At 35.1% G+C, this 19,752-nt stretch overlaps 1 protein-coding gene across 5 annotated transcripts in view; it reads left to right on the top strand.

Annotated features, from left to right (window-relative positions):
- The window catches only part of LRCH2 (leucine rich repeats and calponin homology domain containing 2), a 53,850-nt gene that overhangs the window by 10,182 nt on the left and 23,916 nt on the right, over positions 1-19,752 (top strand). For 3 of the 5 annotated variants that reach the window (XM_074915468.1, XM_074915467.1, XM_074915471.1), the window contains exons 2-12: positions 8,632-8,776; positions 11,250-11,376; positions 13,435-13,540; positions 13,630-13,766; positions 13,986-14,119; positions 15,548-15,635; positions 16,688-16,799; positions 17,118-17,215; positions 17,308-17,375; positions 17,604-17,708; positions 19,655-19,732. In XM_074915468.1, coding sequence (XP_074771569.1) covers positions 8,632-8,776; positions 11,250-11,376; positions 13,435-13,540; positions 13,630-13,766; positions 13,986-14,119; positions 15,548-15,635; positions 16,688-16,799; positions 17,118-17,215; positions 17,308-17,375; positions 17,604-17,708; positions 19,655-19,732 — 1,198 coding nt within the window. The remainder of the gene's footprint in view (positions 1-8,631; positions 8,777-11,249; positions 11,377-13,434; positions 13,541-13,629; positions 13,767-13,985; positions 14,120-15,547; positions 15,636-16,687; positions 16,800-17,117; positions 17,216-17,307; positions 17,376-17,603; positions 17,709-19,654; positions 19,733-19,752) is intronic. The other 2 variants (XM_074915470.1, XM_074915469.1) reach the window with 1 other exon arrangement.

The raw sequence follows: 19,752 nt of genomic DNA, 5'->3' as shown, positions 1-19,752 counted from the left end.
AATAATATCATTTAGTTTATTTAAATGTGAAAATTCCAACCATGTGATTTCTAAAGTAAGCCCTTCTGAGCAGGGACACTAAAAAGCTTATTTCATAAAATGATCTTTTGTTTCTGTAGAAATATTTTTTCTAAAACTAATTTGCTCTTTCTGCACATGGACTCCATGCTCAGATTATACTGTTCTAAAAGTGTCATTGGTTTGCAGGAGCTTTTCTAGATAGAGGTTTTACAATTAATATTCCAGGTAACTGGGAATTAAATTTCAATTATGACACTGCCATATAAAAAAATATTTGGAGGATGACATTTTAGATGGCATTAAATACTTAGGAAATCTTATTTTCTACAAGTGCCTAATATTTTTTTGGAAGTAAAACAACACTAGTGTTGAATGCTCAGGTGTAACTTCATAATAACTGGTGTCTGTGTCTTCTGTGAAAAAAGTTGCTTCCCATTTATGGGAAGAATGTGCTGTGGAATGTAAATCCTGCTATTTGTGATTCCATAATAAACACTTACGGAGCTTATGAACCATTTCTGAGTTTCTGTCTATTGTATGTCCTTTTGATATGTCAAAATACACAGCAACCACAAGGATTAGATGAAGACAGACTATGCTTCTGTTTTACTTAAGAGTGTACATAACAGCTAAAAATAAATTTAAATATTACTACATAAACTTAACAATAGACTTTAAATGTATTTAATTTTCCTTGTGACAAGGAAAGTACACGGGTCAGTTTAGGTTTCCCAAGGGCTATGGGTGTCTGGCAGGTAGATCAGTTTCCTAATTGTGCATAAGAGCTGATGGATGGGTGCTCAGTTAGTTCTGTGTAGTCCTTCACCATAGCTCTAAATGTTGGAGAGCAAACATGTATTTGTATGTGAAAGAGTTACATGCAAAAATTATTTTTCTGTAATTCTTGAATATTCTTTGCTGGAAAATTGTAAATTTTTTTTCTGTTCTGCACTGAAGTAGTTGCTGTTTATATCAATATACATATTTGGACATATTTTCATTGTTCAATGCTTAATTTTGAAACTTAACTAATACCAGAATTCTTAATGTTTACTTCTTTAATTAACCAGACTTTTTTTTTTTTCTTTTTCAAGAAGAAAGTCATGCGTTACTGTTAATATCTGAACCCTGAACCTGCCAGTAGGGTGTGTAGAATTTGAGGGGGAGTGCTAGAGATGGTAGAGGACATCCCTTCTGATGTAAGCTTGGCAAGCTTAAGAGTTTCTTTCTCCTGAGGTTTCTGAAAATCAGGATGAATCAGTAGTTTCAGAAACCTGATTCTGTTTCATTTGTAATGGAAAGTGCTAGATAACTTACGCAAAGGAGTTGTGATCAGAATCTATGAGGAAAACAATCTTCTTGAATACCCTGTCTTCTTTCTACCACATCTGGCTTTCAGTTTCTGGCTTAGTCTTGTGGTTTGGGTTGTTTTCTTACACCAGATAACAGCATAGGAGCAAGGCACCTAAAACACACTCTAGCATGTTCACTTTCCTTTTGGCAAACTGGACGCAGCATACACTTTGAGGGTTTTTTTTAGGTGAGTGTAACTGTTGTTTTGGGGAGATTTTTGCAGGTGGTTTTTTATTCTTTTTTCTTCCATAACTGTGTACTTGTTTCATTAATGCTGCCATCAAAAGTCATGGCTGGTAATATTTTTCACTTTATAGGAAACATACGTTATTTAGGCACACTTGGCTTTTTTGGTGCATCTTTAGTTTTCCTCTTTACCATCATAAGGAACTGATATTTGAAATAATCAGTGCTAAGATGATTATAGTCCTGTAATACACACAAACTGCAATTTTATATCCTGTAACTTACATACGTTGAAAGATCTTCATAGGTCATCTAGGGCAGTCTCTTGCTCAGAACAGGTCCAGTTACAGCAGGCTGCTCAGGACCTTCTGTTGAGCTTTGAGCATCTCCAGTGATAATCTTTCTGTAAAATGTGTTTTCTGGATTCTCCTAGAACCCTCAGTTAATTTAATTTTTCTGCCTGAAGAAAGCATTATTACATAAACAATGAAATTGTTTTGTTCCTGCTGAGTGCCATTTCGTGGTTAATAATGAAAGCCAGATCTCTTATCTCCTTTCTTAGTTTCTCAACAAAATGGGCAAGGAGCCTCAAGCTTTAATAGACTTTGAACATACTTTATTTTTTTAACATACATCATTTGTCATTTTAATGTTGGGCTTACAGACTTCAGCTTAAGATCAGTAAATGTGAGTAGTACTTTTGAATACAGGCTGACTCATGAATCCATCTTCCACAGTCTTAGAATGATTGTGTCATTTATATAGTAACTTATGTGACTTTTGAAGATTAAAACAAGATAGAAAACAAGGATATACTTAGTGATTACATTAAGACCAATAATATTCTTATATTAGGTAGATATTCACTACTGAAATATCACAACAGAAGCTGGCAGCTTCAGTTTGTTGATAAACAACTGCTATATACTATTTCCGTGGCTTTTGCTGCCTTTTTACTTCTCAAAGCAGGATTGCTAAAACAAGGAAGGGGGAAAATGTAATACAAGTGGGTTTAGTTTCTGAAATGTTTTGTTCAACACTTGTAAGTTGTTAGCAGCTCTTCAAGGTCTTTGGAAGCTTGATACTGACAGAGTAGTAAAATGAAGGATGGCATTTTCAGATGTGGATAAACCAAGTTTAGTGTTAGCTCATCAGTATTTCTTTTTAATAAAATTTCTGAGTATCTGCATTTAATTATTTCCAGTGAAGAAGATGACAAAGCTAATGATAATGTTAAAATACAGATTTTGTATTTTCAACATACTTGAATGGGAGATGTACAGTCTTGGTTGTCCTGAGGATTAAACTTACACTTTCCCATGGTATGGCCATGCAGACTGTGCTAGTATAACATAAAATAGGGTAGGAGCTAATGAATTTATGCAAATGCTGAGGAATTACTTGTTGAGCCACAGTCATGAGCAATAGTAACACTCCAACTGAGAGATTTGGATGTTCTTTTTCTACTTAGCTTTAAATTTTTTTGAGTAATTCTGCAGCCCTGGTTGGTGTCCATCAGCAGTAGGTGGGAGATTCCCTCTGCTATGTGTATTAAAGCTATATAATAACATTGCAGGGCTCTGCAGGTTGACCCCAGCATGCCAGGAGTCCATGGTGGGCACAGTGTAGTTGAAGTGTTGGACTGCTTTGGCAAGCTGACCTAGTCTTAGTTTTGGATTCATACTTTTCTTTCTATGCTATGCTGGAATCTCCGTTCCTGGTAGGAGGTGGACAACCCATGCCCGTTACAGCTCAAGGTATTAGACTTTTACAGTGTGGCTCAGGGATTTTGTTGTTGTTTTGGGGCGTTTTTTGAGGCAAATTTCACTATATTTTGTGCATGCATCTTTGGTTAATACTAAATGCTTGGCAGCTTGGATTTAACGTTCCTTCCTCCTCAGGGAGATAGGGGAAAGCATACATTTACTGCCTGATTCCTTTCAATTATTTTGATGTTTCAGCATCCAGAATATATCTGTGCAACAGAACTTAATTTTTTAAATTTTATATTTTGTCTCCTGTTCCTTGAATGCTGTGGTATAAATAATGCCTGTCTTTTACTGTGGTTCACTGTGAAGTTAAAGGGGTCTGAAGTCTAATGTCCTTACTTGTGGGTGAAGGTGACACATCAGTAAAGCCATGGTCTTTCTTTGTTGCTATCACTCTTGGAACTCCATTGGATAGAATGCAAATCTGATAATTTTCTCTTTATAGAAGGAGAGAGACTTGGCTTTCTGTTTGAGATGGGAGAAAAAGAAACATGGGATATTTGTGTAACAGAATAGTTGGTAGGACACATGGTCATGTGGTGGCTTTGGAGCGTGACACTAAGTAAGAACAACTGCTTGCCTGTATTTCTTCAGTACCATTGGCCTGTCAAGGGAATCAGTAATTGCTGTGTGAAATATAATGAAACGGAAGGGGTTTTTTAATGCTGTTATTGTTTAATATAAATTTTAACCATCGCAGGATTTGAATCACAAGGTGACTGTTTTGTGGACATGGAGAACTTGTGCCTCCTGGAATTACCATATGCAGGTGTTTCTGCACTGTTTGAGACTACTTTTTTTTTCTCCAGAATCATCGTGCATGTGACAGCTGAATAAATTCTACTTGTGTTCTGTGTGTTGATCTCAGATTTGTGTTTAGATTGGCTAAAAGTGTATCTTTAGGTTCAGATCTGGACACTTAATTTTATACATTCGTTGACTTCTGTAGGACTAATTATATAGTTACTTTCGTGCTTAGATATTTTTGGTCTTAGACTTGGCTAAAGCATTGCTAGAAAAACTGGCTAGGAAAATCTGAACGTTTTAGGAGTTAAGAGAGCAGATCTGGGTTTTGCAGAGGGTGAGGATAGTGGGGTGGGGTGTTGTTTTCTTTTCAATGTAGTTTCTAAAAAAAATTTTGGAACACTTTGAGCAAACAAAAACCCAACACTGGTATCATGGATTGGCATACTTTTATGAAAAATGTTATAACATCAAGATGAGATTTAAGTGTAAATTTCCCAACTAAGCATTGTATTTCAAATTCAACATGTAGTGCGTGCAAAGCATGAATATAAAAAAGATTGTACTGGATCAAATAAAAGGCCAGTCTGCTCTAGCAGCATGCTTCTGTAGTAAGCAGTAACGAATGCTTGGGGAAAAGTGCAAAACCAAAATAAACAGGATGTTAATATTATTTGACTACCTTACTGTACACGGCTGTAACCTGACAGCTTGAGATTTTTGATTTTCCTTTTGATCATGACTTAAATTTATACAAGATACCCTTTTACTTCTAATAGCTTCCCCTCCAGACTCTGACTGATTTCCTAAAATTCTTATCTTTTGAACTTTCAATATATTGTTTTTTCATTGTCTTGCATTCAGTAAAGACTTTACTCTGTGTTAAAGAATCTAAGCTTGCAACCAACTTCTTCCTATTTTTGTAGTTCTCCTTTTAAATTTAACCTTAGTAATGGTGTACTTCTCACTTTTATTGTTTCTGCAGAGATAGTGAATTGAAATACCCTGTGATTCATGAGCAGTCGTGGTGATATCTTCTATTTAGTCCTCACCTAACACCCCGATTTAGAGTTTTCCAGTCTAAACTGGTTAAGCAAACAATTCCTATAATCTCACTTCTAGAGGAGTTGTCATCTTAAATCATCTGCAGTTCTGCATTTAGCAGCTTTCCTTGCTGCTTCTAATGGTTCTTAAGGAACCATTCCCATTTTAAGTGCCAGCAATGTGCTTCCATTTTGTTTGAGATGAAATCTAGCTTGTTTGTAGAGGAACACTCTATTCCCTAAGTTTCCTCCTTTTTTCTTACAATATTTTCTCAGTTGTGCATTGAGTTATTAGTCTTCAGAAGGTATGTAAATAGCATAAACTTCAGATCTACATTTTGTTTAGTGGAATAGATGAACTCCTAAATTTTTTGCTGGTGAAAACATTTCTGGAGTAGAAACAGTTTTTCAGTTTGGGTAAAGAGCAGCATTACTTGTTTTTAAAAAAATGTTAAGTACATTTAATATATGACTGTTGTGGAAAATTATATATACGCTTGAATCTTTCTCTTTAGAGAGATCTGAACCCCTGGGGGTACTCTAATACTGTTTTGCAATGAATGAATGAAGAATTACTTGGAAGAGAAGTCATCTTCCAACTTTTTATTTACCTTTTTATTTTATTATTGACAGATAATGGGTATAATTTCCTATTTTAATAGGACTTCTGGGTAATGGAAAAGTGGAATCCTTGCCCCACAGTGCCTTAAGGCATTATTTTCAAGGGAGTATTTTCAGCAGGAATATATACCAATTTCACAATATTTGTATATTTTGTTCTGATGTGAATTTGTATGGTTTTTCTACAAAGGTGCACGAAGGGACTTCAGCCAGGCTGTAGTAATGTGATTTTTGTCAGGTCATGGTTGAAACCCCAGCTGGTTTTATATTGTCTGTTGAGTACTACAGTCCTGGTCCACTCATTGTCCAGAGCGGAGAGTTGATACGCAGTATAGTTGTTGTCTGGCCCACCTCTGGGTTTTATTTTTACAGAAGAAATGCAAAGCTGTTTTTTAACTTGTGTCTTTCCAAGACGTGCAGTTGGAGTATGGCTGGACGCACATACAGTGGCAGAATTTTCATGGTGCTCTTGAATCTTCCAGTTCAGATGTAACCTACAGTCTTGCTCTTTGGATCAGTGGCAGTAGGGTGGGATTCTGTCATTTGTATTTTGTGGACTAGATCTTTGAACTAGCCTTCAGTTGTCTTTCCAGTTGCTGATAAAACAAATCAAGAAGAACTTTAGAACTGATTTCTTCAGAATAGGGTTGTATCAAAGACTGTTCATATGGTGGAGGTTGTAAAACTGCACCAGCAATAAAACTGTGTGCATCTTTTCTTCACACAGTTATCCCACTCTGCTGAATATTAGAATAAAAGAGCCTTTGTTTAACCTCAGAATGGTTTTGCAGAAAATTTTCATGTGAAAGCTGCCATCTTTCTCTAATGTTTTGAAAATTGATGTGGTAGAAAACAAAACCAAACCTCACTATTGTGAAAGCTTTCTCAAGCTATGCTAATTTTTTTAATAAGTGTTTTAGCTGGGATGTTAAGTTTCAGTTAACTTCATTCCATTTTTCATTCAATTCATTAAGAATGTCAGTCCTGCAATCTAGGTCATTCTGCCTCTAGCTGCAAGAGTTTGCAGAATTCTGCATCAGCAGTGAATGCCATGATCTAAAAGAAGGCTTTGTGATGTTTTAGCTTGAGAATGTTTCTTAGAAATGATGGAACGATGGAGTAACAGTCAGCTCACAAATTTCACATATTCTAGACTTCAGGAAGCAAAGTTGAGGCTACTTCCAAAAATAATGCCACAGGAAGGTGATGTTTCATTGTACCACTTCATTTTATTTGACAGGCATCTACAGCACACTGTGTGGATGGCATTCCTGGCTACCGGGCACACTCATGACTTACATTCAGCCTGTTGTCTACCAGCATTGTGTGGTGTTCTCTGCAAAGCAATGTTCTGTATTTTGGCCTGTATTTGCCCACAAGAGTGTGAGGAGTTACTCTGCCATAGGTACAGGTCTTTGCATTGGCCTTTATTAGATGGGGGGGCCTGCCTGTCAAGGTCACTCTGGCTGGCATCCCATCCCTCCAGTGTGTGAGTTGCCTCTTCACTCTCTCCAACTTGGTGTTGTCCATGCACTTCCTGAGAGCATATTTGATCCTGTTTTCCAGGTTGTTGATGAAGATATTAAACAATGTTGATTCCAGTGTTGGCCCTGAGAAATGTTGCTTCTGGCTGCCTTGCCGGTTATACTTCAGACTGTTGAGGTCTCTTTTTTTTTTGTGCCTGATGGTGACTTTGATCCATTTTTCCAGTCACTTTCTTGTCTGTTTTTTTTCAGTCTAGTGTAGAACAGAGTAATGTATGTTCCAATGATAATGTGATAGAAACTAAACAGAAACACAGATATTTCACGCAAGTGTTAAAAACTGAGAACTAAAGCCTGAAATAGCAAGGGATCTATATGGCATCTTTGTTAAAAGAGTTTGTTCAGCATTTCTGAGAAACCACATCCTTTTGAAATATCTTGGGTTGGGAACCAGAGTTACTTTCAAAAAGTAGACAGTCATTCTCAAGTAAATATCTCTTTCTTCTAAGATAGTTTCATAGAGTTTTTATGACACAGGCTTTGGTAGTTAACTGATAATTTACAGGATTCTTGGGTCACATCCCACTTGAATTTTCTGGTCTCTTTAAAGATTTCATATAGTCAGAGATGCTATGCATTTTTGTAGTGCTCTGATTTTTCGAATCTTCTGCATGCAGTTATGCATTGTCAGAATAACTCTAGTTCAAGTATTATGTTCCCATTGTCAAAGATCTCTCTTCTTTCTGCTTGTAGGGTAGGCTAAATTGCAACCGTATTTTTATAGCTAAATGCACTTGGTATTGTTTTTTGCAACTTTATTCTCTTTTTAGCTAAGTTGTAAATGCATACCTGGAGAATGTCTCGGTTACTATGCTTGCAAAAAAATGCTTTTTACTTGAGAATTGTAGTTCTTCACCAAAATAAATGTAAGCTTTTTGCAAACTTGGGCTTTAGCATTGCAGATATTTTGTACAATGAGATGAGATTCTAATGTAGCTGTCAAACAGGAAAAGTAATGTTTGCTGGGTTTGTACATTGACTTACTGTTGTGCCTAGAATTGGAGGAAAAAACCCAACGGTTGCACAGAACAAAGACTGATAGAGGAGGGACAATCAAAACTGCATTTTAATTGTTCTTAATTATGTAGTGGGTAATATATCAATTCCTGTCATGTTTCTATTTTCTGTTATAATTGCATATCAAAAAATAATCTTTCGGTGTTTTCAGTCTTTTTTTTGTGTATTAATTATATGCAGTAGCATCTGGTAAAACAGAATTATTTTGCACTTCTTGCAACACCTAAATTTTTAGGAGCATGACAAGAATAACAGTGGGTACTTTTATCTCTCCTTACTGCAGGGACATTTTTGACTAAAAAGGGATTTTTTTGTTCTTTCTTTTGCTTCTAGATCTTTCAAAGAACAGATTTACTGAAATTCCTCCTGATGTCTGGCTGTTTGCACCACTGGAAACTTTAAATTTGTATCACAACTGCATCAAATCCATTCCAGAATCTATTAAAAACCTGCAAATGCTTACCTACCTTAACATTAGGTGAGTAATGTTTGATCTTTTTGGTCTTTATATAATTTATTTCATTGTAGAAGTGGTATTCTACTTCATCAGGTCACAGAGCACACTCGTGCCCTCATTTTGCCCAGATAGATAGAACTCTGTTGTTTGTTTCCCTTATAGTTGTTGGTTTAGGGGTAGCAGTTGTTGCTTCCTTTGTGGGAAGGAATTGAATGCATCACTAAATTTCAGTCAGTAAACTGTGGTAGCTGAGGGTAAGGAGAGTTTACAAAGTTTTCTTTTTTGTTTTTAATGCTATACAGACAGACAAAGTTCAGAAACTACATGTGTAACGATTTGCTGCTCTCAAGAGAGTAGATTACTCTGGCCAGAAGGCCCGCCTCATTTTGCACATTATTTACATCCATTGCTGTGTTGCTGTTCTTAAACTTGGAAAACACATAGTTGGATTTTCTCAGAAGAACAGAAGATGAGTGTAAGCTCTAGAAGGAGAGGGAAATCTAGAAGAACCCTCTCAAAAAGACAGAGACCCCATTTTCCGCAATATTCCTTGTTTCTTATATTGACTACATCAAGTCCAAAAGAATCTTCTTGTCTAAAAGCTATTTATCATGTGAGTTTTGTTCCAGAATTTATTGTGAAAAAACTTTGTGAATTGATCCTTGGAAGGAAAAAAAACCCACCACCAAAAAAAACCCTACCAACTATGTCTCAAAATCTGCAACTATCAGTACCTAAAGTGATAATACGAGTAATGTATTCTGTGGCAATTCTGGAGAGCATTAATGATATGATAAAACTGCAGTGTTTTCTGATAGAAAGTTGACCTTTCTCCAGAGACCAGCAACAGCCCATTTCTCTTAACAGTAATTGAGGTGCTGGATACAATTCTTTACATAGAAATAAAAGTAGCATGTACTTCTAACCGCTTGTTCCATGTTACTTCAAGAGTCAACTCCTGTAATCATTTGCCTTACTGCTTTGTCTTCGTTTTTGTGTTCATGTCTGCGGACTATTTTAGCAATGCATGAACACGTGGACTGTAGTAGTTGAAGAACAGGCTAAAATGCTGTTACAGAGGAAAACCATGTGATCTCAAATTCTAATTTTGGATTCAGATGACTGAGGAAATGTATTGTGCAATTCATAATAAAGTAGGCAGCTCTCTTTAAAAAACAACCAAAAAAAAAAAAGGCAAACCAAAAACCAGAGGAAACTCAAGTGATAGAGAGGATAACTGTTTCATTGCCACTTTTATAACATTTAAGAAAAGCTTCCTTGCACGTTGCATTTGCACTTCTCACGCTCTCCAACCAAAAATGCCTGTCATATCTTCCTGAAATACAACATAAAAAAAGAGACTTACTGCATATCTGCATCCAAAACTTACTTGGATTGTTCACTTTAACATATTTATTCTGTTAATTTTTTCTTTTATAAAGATACTGATAGAATTTTACTTTCATTTTTAAATCGCAGTACTTGAAATGTTGCAGGGGCAAATTTATTTTTGTTTGGGTTTGCACCTCTATAAACTGTAGTCATGGATAAAAATAATGTTAAAAGCTTTGTATCTTTTTCAGTATGAAAACAGTGCTCTGATACGTATAAGTTAAACAGTAAAACTTCTGAGTTTTTCTTAATACAGTGTGAATACAAATGTCAGGTCCTGAAAGTTGGTTTTTTTGTGGTTTTTTTCCAAAAGAGAACTGACCTCTACACAGTTTTACTTAAAGCAACAGCAACTACTGAAATTTTTTTACATTTATGTATGAAAGGAATTGCTTTCATACCTTATCTGAACAAGCTGGTTTTCCAATGGCTTTTTAAAATGTACATTATTAGAAAAAAAAAAAGTGTGTTTCTGACAGTGGCAGTCTGCAGTTGGTAGTTTTTTCCAATATGGATTTAAATCAAATTGTCAGTATATTTTTTGTGTACAAAGCAGACGTGCATGCAGTTAGAAAATGGTATACACAAAAGAAATAAAATTTAAGTAAAACTTAGCTTCCAGACTATTGCCCAGCAAAGTAATAAATAAATGTTAAGGGCTTTTTGTGATGGCTCAGGAGTGACACGACCACATGACATGAGAAGCAATCACCTTGTATAAAGGTCTGTTTTTCTGAGAATATTAACTTCATATTGGTGGACTGTTACATCAGGTGGTCCTTCTGAAAGTACCAGCAGGATAAAAGCGAACATCAAACATGTCTTTTAATAGATTTCTATGTACATTTTAGTGTTAGATTCAGTTCTAGTATATACTCTTTCCATCAAGTGAGATGGAGATCTAAAATTCACATAGCTGAGAGAAGCTTCATCTGGTAAGGAATTAATGATGAAGATTGTAGCTTAAATTTAGATGAAACTGTAATAGCTGGAGAATATCTTCTGGAATAAGAGAAAAGTTGTACGATGTGCATCTCAGACTTTCTGTCAGGCTTAAAAAGAAGATTATAATCTAGCCCTGTTCATTTTTCTTTTTTTCAAGTCGAAATCTTTTATCAACATTGCCAAAATACCTGTTTGATCTTCCACTTAAAGTTCTGGTTGTCAGTAATAATAAGCTGGTGTCCATTCCAGAAGAAATTGGAAAATTGAGAGATCTAATGGAGTTGGTAAGTACGATTGTGAACCATTGTACTAAGTAAAGTTAAACTATAAGCAGTTTATTTACTGTGTAATAAAAAGTTAGTATTTTTTAAAGATATAGAACTACAATATGTAAATTCAGTTACTGCTTTTTCTTAGTGTTTGAACTCAAATTACAGGTGTAATATATTGTAGTGTTTCAAAAATGGGGTTAAACACAAATCAGTATGTTGGATTAACTGAAGTGTAAGAGGTTCAGAAATAAAACTGCTCTTTAGATCCATTTCATTTGAGTCCCTTGTATGTTACTAAAAATGGTGAATTTTTTCTATCTTCTTTGCAGTAATCATAATTCTATTTATTATATTATCAAAAATCTTCTTTCCATCTGAAGAGTTCATCTCTGCTCTGTACTCTTACATGAGTTATGTCATTCAGTCATTGTTTTGTTCTGTTTTTCTTTCCCTCCCATTTCTACCCTTTATTTTGATTGAGGTGAATAGTGATGTGTGATAATCACAGTCTAGGTGTCTGTTCAACAAGACTATCCTATGGCATACTCACATTTTGTGCTTTGTTCTCCATGACTTCCTCTATAATTCTTAGTATTCTGGGCTTTTCTGATCATTACTTCATGTTAGGGTTAGACTGGTGTTTTGAAGAAGTATGCACAATTATTCTCTGACCTGACAACTGGATTAGGTCTGATTAGATTTTTTTTTTTTTTTTTTTTTTTCCTTCAGTGTATATGTAAGACTTCTTTAGTTGTTGCAAGCAATCCATATCCTGTTTCCAGAGTAGCTGTATATGCCCTGGAGATTTCTTTTAACATGACCTAATTTCTGAGCTATAAATCAACATTCTTTTTTAAATGACATATTCTGAATGTTTGTGAGGCTTTTCTAGTGTCCTATACTCTTTGGCGAGAAATTCTTTACGCTCACTTCAATGTCATAAGGATTTCAAGGTGGGGTCATTGCTATTGTTTACAGGAGGTGAATGTTTTTCAGAATTGCAGTTGTGGTATTTTTGGTTTATTTCTCAAAATTGTCAAATCTGGAATGGATGTGTGATGACAGTACAGATTAAGAACATACTAGAGAGTTTCATTCCAATACCTGTGTTACACCTGTTTAGAACATAAGTAATACATATACATTTTTTTAAAAATTGACAAATACGCCACATGCTAGAAAGATGCTTTTAGGAAGGGAATCCCATCTTAAATTTGGTGATGTAGACAGGAAAGAACTTGCGATAGAGACCCAACAGTTGATCCCAAGCAACTTGAGCTGTGTGCAGACATCATGGTAGCCAGAAGCAGATGAGCAGTGCCTAAGCTGAAGCTCTGGAAGCATGTAGTGGAGAAGGAGGCTGGATTCATCTGGTTAAGGCTTTCCTTCTGGTTACTGCCTCAGCTTGCCTTTGAAAGCAGCTTCCAGTTTTTCAAGAGATGGATTTGTATCATTGTTACTTAATCTGGGAAACTAATCTCTAAAGTCAATGTTATTGAATCAGAAATAAAAAAATATTAGAAATGGTCCTATAGGAATGTGATTGACTCAGTCTGGACTACATAATAAATGTTAAATTAGCGGTAGAAATAGCTGTAGTGTGTGTTCACTTGGTGCAGCTTTGTCACCATCTAGTGCTGGTATCCAAAAAGTTGGTGAGCCTGCTATTGTTCTTTGTAAATTTTTCATTGCATAGATTGGTTCAAGGTTTTTTAAGGATGAAGAGTTTTTATAAAAAGAACAGAATGCAAATCATTCACTGGAAGTAGCACAAAAGTTCTTAACTGATATGGGACCTACACCAGGAACTCCTGATTCCTATGCTATAGTTTCAATCTCAAAACTGGTCTTTCATTATTCATTGGTTCAACATTTTTTAATTGGGCTTCTGAAATGTGAATCACTGCTGAAGAAACAATGAGTCCTGTTATGGTGGTACTTCCCTTTGTTGAAAAAAAAGACAGACATATCTTTTTTTATAGTATGCTTCACAGTATTTTTGATAGCAGTCTTCCATTGTTTAATTTCATTTAAGGTATTCAGTTAACTTATTAATTATATCTTTCTTAGGATATTAGCTGCAATGAACTTCAGGTTCTTCCCCAGCAGATAGGAAAATTGCAGTCACTTAGAGAATTAAACATAAGAAGAAATAATCTCCATATGCTGCCAGATGGTAAGCTGCTAGTCTTAATTTCTTTGATGTAGGTAAATTAGGTAAAGTGTTAAGATATCTGATTCTCTTTTTTGTTTCCCCCAATGCAGAATTAGGAGACCTTCCCTTGGTAAAGCTGGATTTTTCTTGTAATAAAATTACAGAAATTCCCATTTGTTACAGAAAGTTACGTCACTTACAAGTTATAGTTTTGGATAATAATCCAATGCAGATACCACCAGCACAGGTTAGTATTAAAGCATTCTAGTTCAGAAATTTGCATTAGGATCTTAAGAGGAAGCTGTTTTGAGTGATAACAATTAGGTTTTCATTTTTTCTAGCTGTATTTCTTCTAGTGGGAAGCTGTGAGTACAAACTCAGTGTAGAAAGTATTTCTTGGGGTGCATTTTCAAAAGCCATGCTATGTAATTAAGATTTTTGGTTTTGCTTGTTTGTTTCCCAACAGATATGTTTAAAGGGTAAAGTACATATATTTAAATTCCTCAGCATTCAGGCGTGCCTCAGAATAGATAAAAAGCCAGATTCTTTGGATCTTCCGTCATTAGGTAAACGAATCCCTTCCCAGCCACTCACAGACAGGTGAGTAGTGGGGTTTTTTGGTTTATTTAACTTTAGCATTTGCTATGAAGTGATCTTTCTATTACAGATAATAGCTGTAATTTCAGTACTCTAATTGTTCTTTATTTGGGAGTCATAGTATTTATTTTCTAAGGTCGTGTTATTGGAAGCTTAATTGACTCATCCAAGTTGCTATGAAAAATTTTCATTGTTCTTGCTAAAGATTTGGAAATTGTAACAAAGATGTATTCTAATTTTTTTTGATTGGAAAACCCAGCTATTTATTTCTCAAACAGATATGTCAAAACATTAGATGAGAAGTTCCCATAAATGTCCTGAATATAGAGTTAGTCTGTTGGATGGAAAGTCTGCCTCCCACATATGTATATATTAAGGAAAACTAACTTAAACATCAGTGAAATACCATGGATTTTTTTTTTATTAGATTAGTCGAGGTTAAAAAGTGCAGAATATTTTGTTGGGCTTCTCTACTGAGTACCTCTTGAGTAATTAAATGAGTATGCTTTTGTATTTTCTGTTGTCAACTTGCCATTGGAAAACATATGGAACAACAGTCTTTTTGCCTATTTTTTTTAAATGACACATGCAATTTGTGCCTCTGTGTTCAAGGCTGAAGGAAAAATGAAAGTAATGAATAAAACTTACACAGAACCATCTGAACCATCAAATTCAGTGCATGGTCTTGATCTTGGGCATCTGTGCCATAGGGAATTAGTCCACAGTGTCTGTAGATAGCTTCTAAATGCTTCTAAAAACTGCAGTCCACAACTGCTCCCCAGAAGCCTCCACTGAACTTAAGGCCTACAGCTAAAATATATTGCAAAGGAAGGTGGTCATGGATGTTACCACTGCACCTCATATTTGTAGTAGTGAGAACTTGTTTAATTAAACTTTCCAGATAATCCTATGATTTAAACCAAGCTCCAGTGCACAGTTGGAAAACATCATGCTGATACTGCCAATTTTATGTCTTCAGAAGGCATAAATTTGGAGGAAGTACTTCTTGAATATTCAGGCAGAGTTAAACCATTATAATATGACAGCCTATTAGGGAATGTATGCTTGCTGCTAACAGAAAGCCATGTATGCCAGTAGAATTCAACAAATCGCCTTTTTTCAGAGGAAGCCTTCTTTTCTGAAGATGGTATTTTTGAATGAAATAGAACAATTCTAAAATCGCATAAATACAGAGAGTACTGTAATTGTTCCAACTTTAACTTTGGTTTGATACTTTTTTTCTTAAACAACTCCTTTAGGATATTAGGAATTTGTTCTCTGCACATGGGGTATTGTGTAAAAATTCTGTATCAGCAACTGTAGATGCATATAGAGAATATATTTTTAAAAGGATTTTATTTTCTTTTAGAAAAGTGAAACTAGTTTGTTTCATTCCTGTGTGGGTTTTTTGTGTTGTTTTTCTTAATGTAGTATGGAGGACTTTTATCCCAATAAAAATCATGGACCGGACTCTGGCATCGGAAGTGATAATGGAGATAAAAGGTTGTCCACAACAGAAGTGAGTATTTTTTCAGTGTTGAATTTTTGTAATTTCTGGGGTTTAGAATTTTTCTTTCCTTTGTATTTTGTATAATATGAGAAATAATTTACTAAGTTGAATATAACATTCTGTAAAAATCTTTACAGTTGAGTTTAAACCATTAGGCTGACAGTATCAGACACAAATTATTTACGTATTGCTTTGACTTTTCTGGTTAAGGTTCATTCCAGTCCAAATTTCATACCTTTTAAAACTGAATTCTGACCTAAGGAATTGTTTAGATCTTTTAATGTGTAACCAAATTTATTTGAAATTTTATTTTGTTATTAATTAATGTACTTAAGAAAATTAAAGTGTATTTGGACTAAACTTGTATATGTTAGTAATCCTCATTGTTGTTTAAATTTTAATAAACTTCTGGATGATCCTCTAGGTTTAAAGTGATGAACAAAAATCCATATAAGTTACCTGTATATTTTGTAGAAGTATAGATTAAGGAGCCATATTTAATAACAGTGATGTCAAAGCTGAATAGTGTAAAACAAAATATTTTTGAAACTGGGGAGAATTATTACAAATGCAGAGTGATTGTTAGTGGGGAAAGCTGTAGAACAAGCCATATTTACTAGCTGGAGGTTTTTAAAGAAAATTCCAAATGATTAGAAGTAAAGCTATGATTTTTTTTTTTAATTTATTTTATTTACCCCAGTGGTCTGAAAAGGGTCAAAGTAGTTGGAGGCTTTAGATAAGAAAGTACTTTAGTACAGTTTTCTTAACCCACTGAGTGGGGCTGGACTGGACCTCTTTGAACAAAATACTGTATTTCACTATTATATACTGAACAGTTGTGTGTTGCTCCCTAAACTGTGATTCTCTTAAACTTCCTTTCCATCCTGTCAAAAAAACCCTGCCCACAAAACATCCCCAACTGGCTTGGATGTTATTTTGTCTGTCCTGGGAGCCATTCCTTATGATAGGGTCAGTAGCACTATAATTCGTGACTTCTTAGCAAATCCTAAAATAATGTAATTTATATGCAAGTTTTGTATTAAATTTGACTCTCTTTGCAGCCATCTGATGATGATACAATCAGCCTTCACTCCCAGGTATCAGAATCAACAAGGGAACAGACATTAAGGAATGACAATCATGTAACGGGAAGTAAACTTGATCCGCAGAAAGGTACTATCTGTTGTGCATCTGTCATTTTAGGTAACAGAAATACTTTTGCTTGGGTAATCTAATACAAGAAGATTGCACAAAATGGTATGATCACATGTTGGCATTGTATTTTCATAATTTCAGAAAGCGATGTAATAATCACAAATAGACAAGACCAAAAGGAAAGAAAAAAATATTATTTCTAGTTCAAGGAGACGTGATTTCATTGTTTTGTCTTTATAGGACATTTTTCATAAGTACTTATCTCTCTCAGGAATAACATTTGGTTGAGAGAACTGTTTAATACTGTCTTTTCCATTCTTCATCAATCCTCACTAGACCAGGAGGTGTACGATTACATCGACCCAAATGCAGAAGAGGGAGCTGTTCCTGAGCAAGGAGATGTACAGACCGGACCATTGCTGTCTTATATCAAGGTAGCAAAACTTGACAAAAGAAAAAACATTCAGCAGATTTGTTTGGGGCTTTTTTGATTCAAATCTTAAGTTTGTTTTCCATTCTGTGTAAGGAACGGGGAAAACATCCTGAGAAATCCCAAAAAATAGAACAGAATGAGGACTGGGGAGATGAAAAAAGGTAAACCTTGATCTTTTTTGGGAAGGATTTGCTGATGGTGGGGTGTGAGGGTGGTTTTGTTCTAAGCTCCTTGCATATGGAGGAAAGGTTATATTGAACAAATAGCACTCCTTTTGTGACAGAGAATAAGCTTATAGGAAGTGCTTCTTAGTTATTGTCCAGTAATGCAGCCATTTCTGTGTCTTGCTTTAGTGACTTGCCTGACTTCAGTAATGTTTAATTTTTCAGACTTCAGAAAGAACAGCTGCTGGCTGAAGATGATGATGAACTCAAAGAAGTGACTGACTTGAGAAAAATAGCAGCTCAGTTACTGCAGCAAGAACAAAAACACAGGTATTATTACAATGTTAGTTAAGGTAACTTTTGTTACAATTAATTTATTCTCTAACCTGCTTTATACACAAAAGTTCTTGAAACCTTACCATTCTGAAAACAGTTTTGTCCAGCTGTTAAACAGTTAGTGACAGACTCTTTCAGGATACCCGTCCTGTCTTTCATAAAATTGCTGTCTAGAGAAGCAGTGATATACCTCCTATGGAGAGCAAGAAATGAATGTGAAAGTCTCTTGATTTATTGGTTTGATGTTTGTTAACTTTTTATACTTTTTTTTTTTTTCCAAAGCAGTATATTTAAGTAGGCATGGCTAATGCTCATATGAGTGATTATTGGTAACATGGTAAAATGACTTTGTCTTAGGTTTGGGTTACAGAACCTGCATATAGTTTGTGTGTGACTGGTTATTTTTATTCAGATAGACAATTTAGGTTGTACTTCAGTCTGATGTGAGATATAAATATCCTATGGACTAAAGGGGAAATTTGTTCAAACAGTCTGTCAAATGACAGAGCTTATATATATATTATGAATATATAAAAAATAAACTGAACAGTGTAAGTTCATCCTGATGAACTGCCTGACTTTCTCTACTTATTGTTGAGCATTACAACAGGATTCTTGAAAGGGAACTGTAGAACAAGCAGCGGATTAAAGGAATGTAATAGAACAAGTTAACAACTGTGTAAAACGAAGAGCAGGAAGGAATACCTGGAGTTGTATAGGATGTGGACAGGCTAGGGTAGGAACCATGCTCTCTCTGCTTCCTTTACCAGGCAGGCAAATGCCCAGTGATATACTTTGGTGAGAGTAAGCTCTTTCAGGAAAGGGAAAAGTTATTAGTAGTTCATTAACTAAAATAGTTCAAGTTATTTGTTAGCCCACAGTAATGGATTTAACTTCATGCCAGCTTAAATACTGGTTTTGTTTCCTTTGAATTTCTCTGTAACGAACAGCGCTGCTGTCTGTCTTTTAAGATAGTTGAAATACACATGAAATACGCATTAGAGAAATTCATTTCCTGATACTATAAACTTCAGAGCTTTAAAAATTCACCAGTGTTTTATATTAGTTAAATACAATAGCTGCAGTGGGGGGTGGGAAGATGGGAGGTTGAGATAAAATAGTTTTTACTTAGAACTCCATGCAGTGTATTTAAGAATTGGTTGTTCATATTGGGGAGGGAAAAATAAGAAGGAAATCTTAATGCTGATACAGTCTTATTACCAAAAATACTGCAAAAAAGGCTAGGAATGCTAATTTTTCTAGTATTATTCTATTACTAAAGAGAGAATAAGTGTTTTTTTCTTATATTAGCTTTTTATATGATGGTTATTTATATTGCATGTCATCTTGTTTGGTTTTAATATTTCCTGGTTATCTAGTAATTTGAAATACCAAGCCACTCCTCTTCTGAAGCACTGCAAATTAAATTTTACTTGTCATATGTTGTATCTTAAAGTATTCATCTTGCTAACGGTTCTGCTTTGCTCTTGAATTGCTCTTGAATATGCAGTCTATTGTTAAGGTTTACTTTTTAGTTCAGCACTTATATTTTAAAGCTTGCTTATGTTTCTTTAAGTATATGAGGGCAAGATCACCTTTATAAAATTTAGCCCTGATTTTGAATCCATAGTTTTCTGAATGAATAATTTATTGCCATAAACAGCAGTAAGAGTAATATTTAGAAGTTTAGTAAAGATATTTCTGTGTGTGTTTGTGGAAAATATGTTCAATCTGAGTAAACAGAATCCTCAGAAAAGCGCGCATCGTGAAATAATTTCTCGCTAATCATATTTCTGTTCGTTCAGTGTGGCTTTTAAAAATATTATGCAGTCTCCTTTCTTTTTGCTTGCTATGCTAATGAGTTCCCTGTCCTCTCCCATCAATCTATCCTGCTTCCTTCTTCCGTCTTTGGCTTTGGTGTGCATGAAATATGAATACAGACGAAGGCCATTAAGCTATAGAACTTCATTCAGTGAAAAACTCTTCCAGAGGACAAGGGCGGCAGGACGTGCATCAAGGTATAAAGGGTTTGTAGAGC

The sequence above is a fragment of the Athene noctua genome, chromosome 11 (genome assembly GCF_965140245.1).
Source record: "Athene noctua chromosome 11, bAthNoc1.hap1.1, whole genome shotgun sequence".
Classification (NCBI taxonomy): Eukaryota; Metazoa; Chordata; class Aves; order Strigiformes; family Strigidae; genus Athene; species Athene noctua.
This window is presented reverse-complemented; position numbering and strand designations above follow the sequence as displayed.